The following is a 14,104-nucleotide window of genomic DNA, read 5'->3' as shown; positions in this document are numbered from 1 at the left end:
TCACCTTGTTGATACATTTTATTTTGTTCCACATGGACACCACACTCTCTTCTACAAACATCTGTTTTTCCCCCACTCAGTTCTCCTCTTGACATCTAAGGTATCTTCACCCTTATTAACCACTTTCTCCCATATTTCCTGCTCTACAGATATAAATGAATGCCTGGAAAATGATGTTTGCCCAGAAAAGTACAACTGCTTCAACTCACCAGGTTCCTTCTCCTGCAAACAGCAGACACTGAACTGTGGACGTGGTTACACCAATATTCCAAATGGCTTGCACTGCGTGGGTATGGTTCACACTGCATCAGTATGCCTCACATTGTGTGGGTACACCTTGTTCCGCTTGGGTACACCTCATGCCGCTTGGGTATGCCTCGCGCCACTTGGATATGTCTCGTGCCACGTCGGCACCCCTTTTGCCAATTGGGTATGCCTTGTGCCATGTGGGTAATGCTCACACAACATGGGTACAGTTTTCATTGTGTCGGTAATGTCCACTCTGGATAGACATGGTTCATCCTTGTTGGCCATGACTCCAATTAGTTGGGCATTGCTGACCCTGTTTGACTGCGGCTCTCCCTGTTTAGGCATGACTCTCCCTGTTTGGGCACGACTGTCCCCGGTTGGGCGTGGTTCTTCCCGGTTGGGTGTGGTTTTCCCCAGTTGAGCGCAGCTCTCCCCGATTGGGCGCGGTTCTCCCTGGTTGGGAATGGTTCTCCCTGGTTGTGTGCCATTCTTCCTGATTGGGCATGGTTCTCCCTGGTTAGGCATAGTTCTCCCTGGTTAGGTGCCGTTCTCCATGGTTGGGAATTGTTCTCCCTGGTTGGGTGCCGTTCTCCCTGGTTGGGCGTGGTTCTCCCTGGTTAGGCATAGTTCTCCCTGGTTAGGGGCCATTCTCCATGGTTGGGCGTGGTTCTCCCTGGTTAGGTGCCATTCTCCCTGGTTGGGCGTAGTTCTCCCTGGTTAGGTGCCGCTCTCCATGGTTTGGCATGGTTCTCCCTGGTTAGGCGCCGTTCTCCCTGGTTGGGCATAGTTCTCCCTGGTAAGGTGCCGTTCTCCCTGGTTGGGCGTGGTTCTCCCTGGTTGGGTGCCATTCTCCCTGGTTGGGCGTGGTTCTCCAGGGTTGGGCGTAGTTCTCTCTGGTTGGGCATGGTTCTCCCTGGTTAGGTGCCGTTCTCCCTGGTTAGGTGCCGTTCTCCCTGGTTGGGCATGGTTCTGCCTGGTTAGGTGCCGCTCTCCATGGTTGGGCGTGGTTCTCCCTGGTTAGGTGCCGCTCTCCATGGTTGGGCATGGTTCTCCCTGGTTAGGCACCGTTCTCCCTTGTTGGGCGTGGTTCTCCCTGGTTAGGTGCCATTCTCCCTTGTTGGGCGTGGTTCTCCCTGGTTAGGTGCCATTCTCCCTTGTTGGGCATGGTTCTCCCTGGTTAGGTGCCATTCTCCCTTGTTGGGCATGGTTCTCCCTGGTTAGGTGCCATTCTCCCTTGTTGGGCATGGTTCTCCCTGGTTAGGTGCCATTCTCCCTTGTTGGGCATGGTTCTCCCTGGTTCGGTGCGGTTCTCCCTGGTTGGACATGGTTCTCCCTGGTTAGGTGCCATTCTCCCTTGTTGGGCGTGGTTCTCCCTGGTTAGGTGCCATTCTCCCTTGTTGGGCGTGGTTCTCCCTGGTTAGGTGCCATTCTCCCTTGTTGGGCATGGTTCTCCCTGTTTAGGTGCCATTCTCCCTTGTTGGGCGTGGTTCTCCCTGGTTAGGTGCCATTCTCCCTTGTTGGGCGTGGTTCTCCCTGGTTAGGTGCCATTCTCCCTTGTTGGGCGTGGTTCTCCCTGGTTAGGTGCCATTCTCCCTTGTTGGGCGTGGTTCTCCCTGGTTAGGTGCCATTCTCCCTTGTTGGGCGTGGTTCTCCCTGGTTAGGTGCCGTTCTCCCTTGATGGGCGTGGTTCTCCCTGGTTAGGTGCCGTTCTCCCTTGTTGGGCGTGGTTCTCCCTGGTTAGGTGCCATCCTCCCTTGTTGGGCGTGGTTCTCCCTGTTTAGGTGCCATTCTCCCTTGTTGGGCATGGTTCTCCCTGGTTAGGTGCCATTCTCCCTTGTTGGGCGTGGTTCTCCCTGGTTAGGTGCCGTTCTCCCTTGTTGGGCATGGTTCTCCCTGGTTAGGTGCCATTCTCCCTTGTTGGGAGTGGTTCTCCCTGGTTAGGTGCCGTTCTCCCTTGTTGGGCGTGGTTCTTCCTGGTTAGGTGCCGTTCTCCCTTGTTGGGCGTGGTTCTCCCTGGTTAGGTGCCATTCTCACTTGTTGAGCGTGGTTCTCCCTGGTTAGGTGCCATTCTCCCTTGTTGGGCATGGTTCTCCCTGGTTAGGTGCCATTCTCCCTTGTTGGGCATGGTTCTCCCTGGTTCGGTGCCATTCGCCCTTGTTGGGCATGGTTCTCCCTGGTTAGGTGCCATTCTCCCTTGTTGGGCATGGTTCTCCCTAGTTACGTGCCGTTCTCCCTGGTTGGGCGACGGGCGTGGTTGTCCCTGGTTACGTGCCGTTCTCCCTGGTTGGGCGTGGTTCTCCCTGGTTGGGCGTGGTTCTCCCTGGTTTGGCGTGTTTCTCTCTGATTGGGTGTCATTCTCCCTGGTTAGGTGTCATTCTCCCTGGTTAGGTGTCATTCTCCCTGGTTTGGACATGGCCCTGCCTAATTGGGTGTGGATCTGCCTGGTTTGGCGTGGCCCTTTCTAGTTGGGCACAGCTCAACCTTGGGGAGGGACCTTTACCTTTGTGGGCCTGCCTTGTGCCATGTATGTACAGTTTATGCTACATTGGTACAACTAATTCTGTGTGGACACAGTTAGGACCGTGTTATCACAGGTGGTGCTACTGTACATAGGTACAGCATGGGCAGGGTGGTTATGTCTCGTGTTGGGTGGGTGTGGCTTGCTCAAGGTCAGAACGCCTCGCATTTGGTGGGCATGATGCGTGATGCGTGCTCTGTATGTGCAGCTTGTGCTGGGTGTATGTGGCTCATACTCTCCGTATGCCGGGTACGCTTCATGATAGGTGGGTAGGTGTATGCCTCGAGCTGGGTTTGTACACCTCGTACTTGTGGGTACACCTCGTGCTGGGTGCGTAAGCTTGATGTTGTGTCTGTAGGGGTGCAACTCATGTTGGGTCCTACGGCTCTTGTGGATGTGTATGGATTGTGCTGAGTGGGTACTCTTCGTACTGGGTGGGTACTCCTCGTACTGGGTGGGTATGCCTCATGCTGGGTGGGTACGCCTCATGCTGGGTGGGTACGCCTCATGCTGGGTGGGTATGCCTCATGCTGAGTGGGTACGCCTCATGCTGGTTGGGTATGCCTCATGCTGGGTGGGTACACCTCATGCTGGGTCTGTACACCTCATGCTGGGTGGGTACGCCTCATGCTGGGTGGGTACGCCTCATGCTGGGTGGGTACGCCTCATGCTGGGTGGGTACGCCTCATGCTGGGTGGGTACGCCTCATGCTGGGTGGGTACGCCTCATGCTGAGTGGGTACGCCTCATGCTGGGTCTGTACACCTTATGCTGGGTGGGTACGCCTCATGCTGGGTGGGTACGCCTCATGCTGGGTGGCTACACCCATGCTGGGTGGGTACGTCTCATGCTGGGTGGGTACGCCTCATGCTGGGTGGAGTTGTTCAATCGTCAGTGATTGCTTTTAGTTCATTGCTGAGGTAATTCCACAGTTTGGTGGAACCATACCGAGCCCATCACAATGAGAGCATTAAATCATCAGAGGAAGTCCAAGTCCAATTTTCTCCGTTATCATCCATGCCGTGTCCCATCACATTTGCAATTTGAGTCGATTTTGCCCTCATCGTTAATCAAAAGCACAATTTCTTTCAAACCATATTTTTGTTTCACATGAAGACTCCTCCAAATGGAATGTTATCCTGGGTAGTGCATCAAGTCACCTCCCCAAGGACCTTTAATGTTTCTCATCCCTGAACTGTGTGCAGATGTGGACGAGTGCCAGACAGGTGTGCACAGGTGTGGGGAAGGTCAAACTTGCATCAACAGTCCTGGCAGTTACAGCTGCAACTGCCGCGTCGGGTTTTACTACAACAGCATCGAGCGCACGTGTGTCGGTGAGGGGCCACTGCGTCCAGATATGTCTCTGCTGTGTGTGTCTGTATGTCAATGAGGGACCACCGGGTCCGTACATGTCTCCACAGCGCATACAAAGCCTGGCCACCAGAAGGCCTCTTCTAACTCATCCTAACTCCCATCACACTCAAACAAAGCAAAGCCTGGTCACCAAAAGGCCTCTTCTAACTCATCCTAACTCCAATCACATTCAAACAAAGCAAGGCCTAGTCACCAAAAGGCCTCTTCTATCTCATCCAAACTCCCATCACACTCGAACAAAGCAAAGCCTGGCCACCAAAAGGCCTCTTCTAACTCCCATCACACTCAAACAAAGCTAAGCCTGGTCACCAAAAGGCCTCTTCTAACTCCCATCACACTCAAACAAAGCAAAGCCTGGCCACCAAAAGGCCTCCTCTTCTAACTCATCCTAACTCCCATCACATTCAAACAAAGCTAAGCCTGGTCACCAAAAGGCCTCTTCTAACTCCCATCACACTCAAACAAAGCTAAGCCTGGTCACCAAAAGGCCTCTTCTAACTCCCATCACACTCAAACAAAGCAAAGCCTGGCCACCAAAAGGCCTCTTCTAACTCCCATCACACTCAAACAAAGCAAAGCCTGGCCACCAAAAGGCCTCTTCTAACTCCCATCACACTCAAACAAAGCAAAGCCTAGTCACCAAAAGGCCTCTTCTATCTCATCCAAACTCCCATCACACTCGAACAAAGCAAAGCCTGGCCACCAAAAGGCCTCTTCTAACTCCCATCACACTCAAACAAAGCTAAGCCTGGTCACCAAAAGGCCTCTTCTAACTCCCATCACACTCAAACAAAGCAAAGCCTGGCCACCAAAAGGCCTCCTCTTCTAACTCATCCTAACTCCCATCACATTCAAACAAAGCTAAGCCTGGTCACCAAAAGGCCTCTTCTAACTCCCATCACACTCAAACAAAGCTAAGCCTGGTCACCAAAAGGCCTCTTCTAACTCCCATCACACTCAAACAAAGCAAAGCCTGGCCACCAAAAGGCCTCTTCTAACTCCCATCACACTCAAACAAAGCAAAGCCTGGTCACCAAAAGGCCTCTTCTAACTCCCATCACACTCAAACAAAGCTAAGCCTGGTCACCAAGAGGCCTCTTCTAACTCCCATCACACTCAAACAAAGCTAAGCCTGGTCACCAAAAGGCCTCTTCTAACTCCCATCACACTCAAACAAAGCAAAGCCTGGTCACCAAAAGGCCTCTTCTAACTCATCCTAACTCCCATCACATTCAAACAAAGCAAAGCCTGGTCACCAAAAGGCCTCTTCTAACTCATCCTAACTCCCATCACATTCAAACAACGCAAGGCCTGGTCACCAAAAGGCCTCTTCTAACTCATCCTAACTCCCATCACACTCAAACAAAGCAAGGCCTGGTCACCAAAAGGCCTCTTCTAACTCCCATCACACTCAAACAAAGCAAAGCCTGGTCACCAAAAGGCCTCTTCTATCTCATCCTCACTCCCATCACATTCAAACAAAGCAAAGCCTGGTCACCAAAAGGCCTCTTCTATCTCATCCTCACTCCCATCACACTCAAACAAAGCAAGGCCTGGTCACCAAAAGGCCTCTTCTATCTCATCCTAACTCCCATCACACTCAAACAAAGCAAAGCCTGGTCACCAAAAGGCCTCTTCTAACTAATCCTAACTCCCATCACACTCAAACAAAGCAAGGCCTGGTCACCAAAAGGCATCTTCTAACTCATCCTAACTCCCATCACACTCAAACAAAGCAAAGCCTGGCCACCAAAAGGCCTCTTCTAACTAATCCTAACTCCCATCACACTCAAACAAAGCAAAGCCTGGCCACCAAAAGGCATCTTCTAACTCATCCTAACTCCCATCACACTCAAACAAAGCAAAGCCTGGCCACCAAAAGGCCTCTTCTATCTCATCCTAACTCCCATCACATTCAAACAAAGCAAAGCCTGGTCACCAAAAGGCATCTTCTAACTCATCCTAACTCCCATCACACTCAAACAAAGCAAAGCCTGGCCACCAAAAGGCCTCTTCGAACTCATTCTAACCCCCATCACACTCAAACAAATATAAGCCTGGTCACCAAAAGGCCTCTTCGAACTCATTCTAACTCCCATCACATTCAAACGAAGCAAAGCCTGGTCACCAAAAGGCCTCTTATATCTCATCCTAACTCCCATCACATTCAAACAAAGCAAAGCCTGGTCACCAAAAGGCCTCTTATATCTCATCCTAACTCCCATCACACTCAAACAAAGCAAAGCCTGGTCACCAAAAGGCCTCTTATATCTCTTCCTAACTCCCATCACACTCAAACAAAGCAAGGCCTGGTCACCAAAAGGCCTCTTATATCTCATCCTAACTCCCATCACACTCAAACAAAGCAAGGCCTAGTCACCAAAAGACCTCTTCTATCTCATCCGAACTCCCATCACACTCAAACAAAGCAAAGCCTGGTCACCAAAAGGCCTCTTCTAACTCATCCTAACTCCCATCACACTCAAACAAAGCAAGGCCTGGTCACCAAAAGGCCTCTTATATCTCATCCTAACTCCCATCACACTCAAACGAAGCAAAGCCTGGTCACCAAAAGGCCTCTTCTAACTAATCCTAACTCCCATCACATTCAAACAAAGCTAGGCCTGGCCACCAAAAGGCCTCTTCTAACTCATCCTAACTCCCATCATATTCAAACAAAGCAAGGCCTGGTCACCAAAAGGCCTCTTCTAACTCATCCTAACTCCCATCATATTCAAACAAAGCAAGGCCTGGCCACCAAAAGGCCTCTTCTAACTCATCCTAACTCCCATCATATTCAAACAAAGCAAGGCCTGGTCACCAAAAGGCCTCTTCTAACTCATCCTAACTCCCATCACACTCAAACAAAGCAAAGCCTGGTCACCAAAAGGCCTCTTCTATCTCATCCTAACTCCCATCACACTCAAACAAAGCAAGGCCTGGTCACTAAAAGGCCTCTTCTAACTCATCCTAACTCCCATCACACTCAAACAAAGCAAAGCCTGGTCACCAAAAGGCCTCTTCTAACTCATCCTAACTCCCATCACACTCAAACAAAGCAAAGCCTGGTCACCAAAAGGCCTCTTCTATCTCATCCTAACTCCCATCACACTCAAACAAAGCAAAGCCTGGCCACCAAAAGGCCTCTTCTAACTAATCCTAACTCCCATCACATTCAAACAAAGCTAGGCCTGGCCACCAAAAGGCCTCTTCTAACTCATCCTAACTCCCATCACACTCAAACAAAGCAAAGCCTGGTCACCAAAAGGCCTCTTCTAACTCATCCTAACTCCAATCACATTCAAACAAAGCAAAGCCTGGCCACCAAAAGGCCTCTTCTAACTCATCCTAACTCCCATCACACTCAAACAAAGCTAGGCCTGGTCACCAAAAGGCCTCTTCTATCTCATTCTAACTCCCATCACACTCAAACAAAGCAAAGCCTGGTCACCAAAAGGCCTCTCCTAACTCATCCTAACTCCAATCACATTCAAACAAAGCAAAGCCTGGCCACCAAAAGGCCTCTTCTAACTCATCCTAACTCCCATCACACTCAAACAAAGCAAAGCCTGGTCACCAAAAGGCCTCTTCTATCTCATCCTAACTCCCATCACACTCAAACAAAGCAAAGCCTGGTCACCAAAAGGCATCTTCTAACTCATCCTAACTCCAATCACATTCAAACAAAGCAAAGGCTGGCCACCAAAAGGCCTCTTCTAACTCATCCTAACTCCCATCACATTCAAACAAAGCAAGGCCTGGTCACCAAAAGGCCTCTTCTATCTCATCCTAACTCCCATCACACTCAAACAAAGCAAGGCCTGGTCACCAAAAGGCCTCTTCTATCTAATCCTAACTCCCATCACACTCAAACAAAGCAAGGCCTGGTCACCAAAAGGCCTCTTCTATCTCATCCTAACTCCCATCACACTCAAACAAAGCAAAGCCTGGTCACCAAAAGGCCTCTTCTAACTCATCCTAACTCCAATCACATTCAAACAAAGCAAAGCCTGGCCACCAAAAGGCCTCTTCTAACTCATCCTAACTCCCATCACATTCAAACAAAGCAAAGCCTGGTCACCAAAAGGCCTCTTCTATCTCATCCTAACTCCCATCACATTCAAACAAAGCAAAGCCTGGTCACCAAAAGGCCTCTTCTATCTCATCCTAACTCCCATCACACTCAAACAAAGCAAAGCCTGGTCACCAAAAGGCCTCTTCTATCTCATCCTAACTCCCATCACACTCAAACAAAGCAAAGCCTGGTCACCACAAGGCCTCTTCTAACTCATCCTAACTCCAATCACATTCAAACAAAGCAAAGCCTGGCCACCAAAAGGCCTCTTCTATCTCATCCTCACTCCCATCACACTCAAACAAAGCAAAGCCTGGTCACCAAAAGGCCTCTTCTAACTCATCCTAACTCCCATCACATTCAAACAAAGCAAAGCCTGGTCACCAAAAGGCCTCTTCTATCTCATCCTCACTCCCATCACACTCAAACAAAGCAAGGCCTGGTCACCAAAAGGCCTCTTCTATCTCATCCTAACTCCCATCACACTCAAACAAAGCAAAGCCTGGCCACCAAAAGGCCTCTTCTAACTCATCCGAACTCCCATCACACTCAAACAAAGCAAAGCCTGGCCACCAAAAGGCCTCTTCTAACTCATCCGAACTCCCATCACACTCAAACAAAGCAAGGCCTAGTCACCAAAAGGCCTCTTCTAACTCATCCTAACTCCCATCACATTCAAACAAAGCAAGGCCTAGTCACCAAAAGGCCTCTTCTAACTCATCCTAACTCCCATCACACTCAAACAAAGCAAAGCCTGCCACCAAAAGGCCTCTTCTAACTCATCCTAACTCCCATCACACTCAAACAAAGCAAAGCCTGGTCACCAAAAGGCCTCTTCTATCTCATCCTAACTCCCATCACACTCAAACAAAGAAAAGCCTGGCCACTAAAAGGCCTCTTCTAACTCATCCTAACTCCCATCACATTCAAACAAAGCAAGGCCTGGTCAACAAAAGGCCTCTTCTAACTCATCCTAACTCCCATCACATTCAAACAAAGCAAGGCCTGGTCACCAAAAGGCCTCTTCTAACTCATCCTAACTCCCATCACATTCAAACAAAGCAAGGCCTGGTCACCAAAAGGCCTCTTCTAACTCATCCTAACTCCCATCACATTCAAACAAAGCAAAGCCTGGCCACCAAAAGGCCTCTTCTATCTCATCCTAACTCCCATCACATTCAAACAAAGCAAGGCCTAGTCACCAAAAGGCCTCTTCTAACTCATCCTAACTCCCATCACACTCAAACAAAGCAAAGCCTGCCACCAAAAGGCCTCTTCTAACTCATCCTAACTCCCATCACACTCAAACAAAGCAAAGCCTGGTCACCAAAAGGCCTCTTCTATCTCATCCTAACTCCCATCACACTCAAACAAAGAAAAGCCTGGCCACTAAAAGGCCTCTTCTAACTCATCCTAACTCCCATCACATTCAAACAAAGCAAGGCCTGGTCACCAAAAGGCCTCTTCTAACTCATCCTAACTCCCATCACATTCAAACAAAGCAAGGCCTGGTCACCAAAAGGCCTCTTCTAACTCATCCTAACTCCCATCACACTCAAACAAAGCAAAGCCTGGTCACCAAAAGGCCTCTTCTAACTCATCCTAACTCCCATCACACTCAAACAAAGCAAAGCCTGGCCACCAAAAGGCCTCTTCTATCTCATCCTAACTCCCATCACACTCAAACAAAGCTAAGCCTGGCCACCAAAAGGCCTCTTCTAACTCATCCTAACTCCCATCACATTCAAACAAAGCAAAGCCTGGCCACCAAAAGGCCTCTTCTATCTCATCCTAACTCCCATCACACTCAAACAAAGCTAAGCCTGGCCACCAAAAGGCCTCTTCTAACTCATCCTAACTCCCATCACACTCAAACAAAGCTAAGCCTGGCCACCAAAAGGCCTCTTCTAACTCATCCTAACTCCCATCACATTCAAACAAAGCAAAGCCTGGCCACCAAAAGGCCTCTTCTATCTCATCCTAACTCCCATCACACTCAAACAAAGCAAGGCCTGGTCACCAAAAGTCCTCTTCTATCTCATCCTAACTCCCATCACACTCAAACAAAGCAAGGCCTGGCCACCAAAAGGCCTCTTCTAACTCATCCTAACTCCCATCACATTCAAACAAAGCTAGGCCTGGTCACCAAAAGGCCTCTTCTATCTCATCCTAACTCCCATCACACTCAAACAAAGCAAAGCCTGGTCACCAAAAGGCCTCTTCTATCTCATCCTAACTCCCATCACATTCAAACAGAGCTAGGCCTGGTCACCAAAAGGCCTCTTCTATCTCATCCTAACTCCCATCACACTCAAACAAAGCAAGGCCTGGTCACCAAAAGGCCTCTTCTATCTCATCCTAACTCCCATCACACTCAAACAAAGCAAAGCCTGGTCACCAAAAGGCCTCTTCTAACTAATCCTAACTCCCATCACATTCAAACAAAGCTAGGCCTGGTCACCAAAAGGCCTCTTCTAACTAATCCTAACTCCAATCACATTCAAACAAAGCAAAGCCTGGCCACCAAAAGGCCTCTTCTAACTCATCCTAACTCCCATCACATTCAAACAAAGCAAAGCCTGGTCACCAAAAGGCCTCTTCTATCTCATCCTCACTCCCATCACACTCAAACAAAGCAAGGCCTGGTCACCAAAAGGCCTCTTCTATCTCATCCTAACTCCCATCACACTCAAACAAAGCAAAGCCTGGTCACCAAAAGGCCTCTTCTAACTAATCCTAACTCCCATCACACTCAAACAAAGCAAGGCCTGGTCACCAAAAGGCATCTTCTAACTCATCCTAACTCCCATCACACTCAAACAAAGCAAAGCCTGGCCACCAAAAGGCCTCTTCTATCTCATCCTAACTCCCATCACACTCAAACAAAGCAAAGCCTGGCCACCAAAAGGCCTCTTCTAACTAATCCTAACTCCCATCACATTCAAACAAAGCAAAGCCTGGCCACCAAAAGGCCTCTTCTAACTAATCCTAACTCCCATCACACTCAAACAAAGCTAGGCCTGGTCACCAAAAGGCATCTTCTAACTCATCCTAACTCCAATCACATTCAAACAAAGCAAAGCCTGGCCACCAAAAGGCCTCTTCTAACTCATCCTAACTCCCATCACATTCAAACAAAGCAAAGCCTGGTCACCAAAAGGCCTCTTCTATCTCATCCTCACTCCCATCACACTCAAACAAAGCAAGGCCTGGTCACCAAAAGGCCTCTTCTATCTCATCCTAACTCCCATCACACTCAAACAAAGCAAAGCCTGGCCACCAAAAGGCCTCTTCTAACTCATCCTAACTCCCATCACATTCAAACAAAGCTAGGCCTGGTCACCAAAAGGCCTCTTCTATCTCATCCTAACTCCCATCACACTCAAACAAAGCAAAGCCTGGCCACCAAAAGGCCTCTTCTAACTAATCCTAACTCCCATCACATTCAAACAAAGCTAGGCCTGGTCACCAAAAGGCCTCTTCTATCTCATCCTAACTCCCATCACACACAAACAAAGCAAAGCCTGGTCACCAAAAGGCCTCTTCTATCTCATCCTAACTCCCATCACACTCAAACAAAGCAAAGCCTGGCCACCAAAAGGCCTCTTCTAACTCATCCTAACTCCCATCACATTCAAACAAAGCTCGGCCTGGTCACCAAAAGGCCTCTTCTATCTCATCCTAACTCCCATCACATTCAAACAAAGCTAGGCCTGGCCACCAAAAGGCCTCTTCTAACTCATCCTAACTCCCATCATATTCAAACAAAGCAAGGCCTGGTCACCAAAAGGCCTCTTCTAACTAATCCTAACTCCCATCACATTCAAACAAAGCTAGGCCTGGCCACCAAAAGGCCTCTTCTAACTCATCCTAACTCCCATCATATTCAAACAAAGCAAGGCCTGGTCACCAAAAGGCCTCTTCTAACTCATCCTAACTCCCATCATATTCAAACAAAGCAAGGCCTGGCCACCAAAAGGCCTCTTCTAACTCATCCTAACTCCCATCATATTCAAACAAAGCAAGGCCTGGTCACCAAAAGGCCTCTTCTAACTCATCCTAACTCCCATCACACTCAAACAAAGCAAAGCCTGGTCACCAAAAGGCCTCTTCTATCTCATCCTAACTCCCATCACACTCAAACAAAGCAAGGCCTGGTCACTAAAAGGCCTCTTCTAACTCATCCTAACTCCCATCACACTCAAACAAAGCAAAGCCTGGTCACCAAAAGGCCTCTTCTAACTCATCCTAACTCCCATCACACTCAAACAAAGCAAAGCCTGGTCACCAAAAGGCCTCTTCTATCTCATCCTAACTCCCATCACACTCAAACAAAGCAAAGCCTGGCCACCAAAAGGCCTCTTCTAACTAATCCTAACTCCCATCACATTCAAACAAAGCTAGGCCTGGCCACCAAAAGGCCTCTTCTAACTCATCCTAACTCCCATCATATTCAAACAAAGCAAGGCCTGGTCACCAAAAGGCCTCTTCTAACTCATCCTAACTCCCATCACACTCAAACAAAGCAAAGCCTGGTCACCAAAAGGCCTCTTCTATCTCATCCTAACTCCCATCACACTCAAACAAAGCAAGGCCTGGTCACCAAAAGGCCTCTTCTATCTCATCCTAACTCCCATCACACTCAAACAAAGCAAAGCCTGGCCACCAAAAGGCCTCTTCTAACTAATCCTAACTCCCATCACATTCAAACAAAGCTAGGCCTGGTCACCAAAAGGCCTCTTCTATCTCATCCTAACTCCCATCACACTCAAACAATGCAAAGCCTGGTCACCAAAAGGCCTCTTCTAACTCATCCTAACTCCAATCACATTCAAACAAAGCAAAGCCTGGCCACCAAAAGGCCTCTTCTAACTCATCCTAACTCCCATCACACTCAAACAAAGCTAGGCCTGGTCACCAAAAGGCCTCTTCTATCTCATCCTAACTCCCATCACACTCAAACAAAGCAAAGCCTGGTCACCAAAAGGCCTCTTCTAACTCATCCTAACTCCAATCACATTCAAACAAAGCAAAGCCTGGCCACCAAAAGGCCTCTTCTAACTCATCCTAACTCCCATCACACTCAAACAAAGCAAGGCCTGGTCACCAAAAGGCCTCTTCTATCTCATCCTAACTCCCATCACACTCAAACAAAGCAAAGCCTGGCCACCAAAAGGCCTCTTCTAACTCATCCGAACTCCCATCACACTCAAACAAAGCAAAGCCTGGCCACCAAAAGGCCTCTTCTAACTCATCCGAACTCCCATCACACTCAAACAAAGCAAGGCCTAGTCACCAAAAGGCCTCTTCTAACTCATCCTAACTCCCATCACATTCAAACAAAGCAAGGCCTAGTCACCAAAAGGCCTCTTCTAACTCATCCTAACTCCCATCACACTCAAACAAAGCAAAGCCTGCCACCAAAAGGCCTCTTCTATCTCATCCTAACTCCCATCACACTCAAACAATGCAAAGCCTGGCCACCAAAAGGCCTCTTCTAACTCATCCTAACTCCAATCACATTCAAACAAAGCAAAGCCTGGCCACCAAAAGGCCTCTTCTAACTCATCCTAACTCCCATCACACTCAAACAAAGCTAGGCCTGGTCACCAAAAGGCCTCTTCTATCTCATCCTAACTCCCATCACACTCAAACAAAGCAAAGCCTGGTCACCAAAAGGCCTCTTCTAACTCATCCTAACTCCAATCACATTCAAACAAAGCAAAGCCTGGCCACCAAAAGGCCTCTTCTAACTCATCCTAACTCCCATCACACTCAAACAAAGCAAGGCCTGGTCACCAAAAGGCCTCTTCTATCTCATCCTAACTCCCATCACACTCAAACAAAGCAAAGCCTGGCCACCAAAAGGCCTCTTCTAACTCATCCGAA

General features: G+C 48.8%; 1 protein-coding gene across 1 annotated transcript in view; it reads left to right on the top strand.

The window, feature by feature from the left end:
• LOC137417537 (fibulin-1) overlaps positions 1–14,104 on the top strand; it is a 185,830-nt gene that overhangs the window by 132,126 nt on the left and 39,600 nt on the right. Inside the window, exons 11-12 of the mRNA XM_068103466.2 lie at positions 150–290; positions 3,972–4,100. Of these exons, the coding sequence (XP_067959567.2) occupies positions 150–290; positions 3,972–4,100 (270 nt within the window). The remainder of the gene's footprint in view (positions 1–149; positions 291–3,971; positions 4,101–14,104) is intronic.

Source organism: Myxine glutinosa, chromosome 1 (genome assembly GCF_964187855.1).
Source record: "Myxine glutinosa chromosome 1, kmMyxGlut1.1, whole genome shotgun sequence".
In the NCBI taxonomy this organism is placed as follows: domain Eukaryota; kingdom Metazoa; phylum Chordata; class Myxini; order Myxiniformes; family Myxinidae; genus Myxine; species Myxine glutinosa.
Note: the sequence above shows the minus strand (reverse complement) of the source record. Positions and strands in the feature narration are given on the sequence as shown.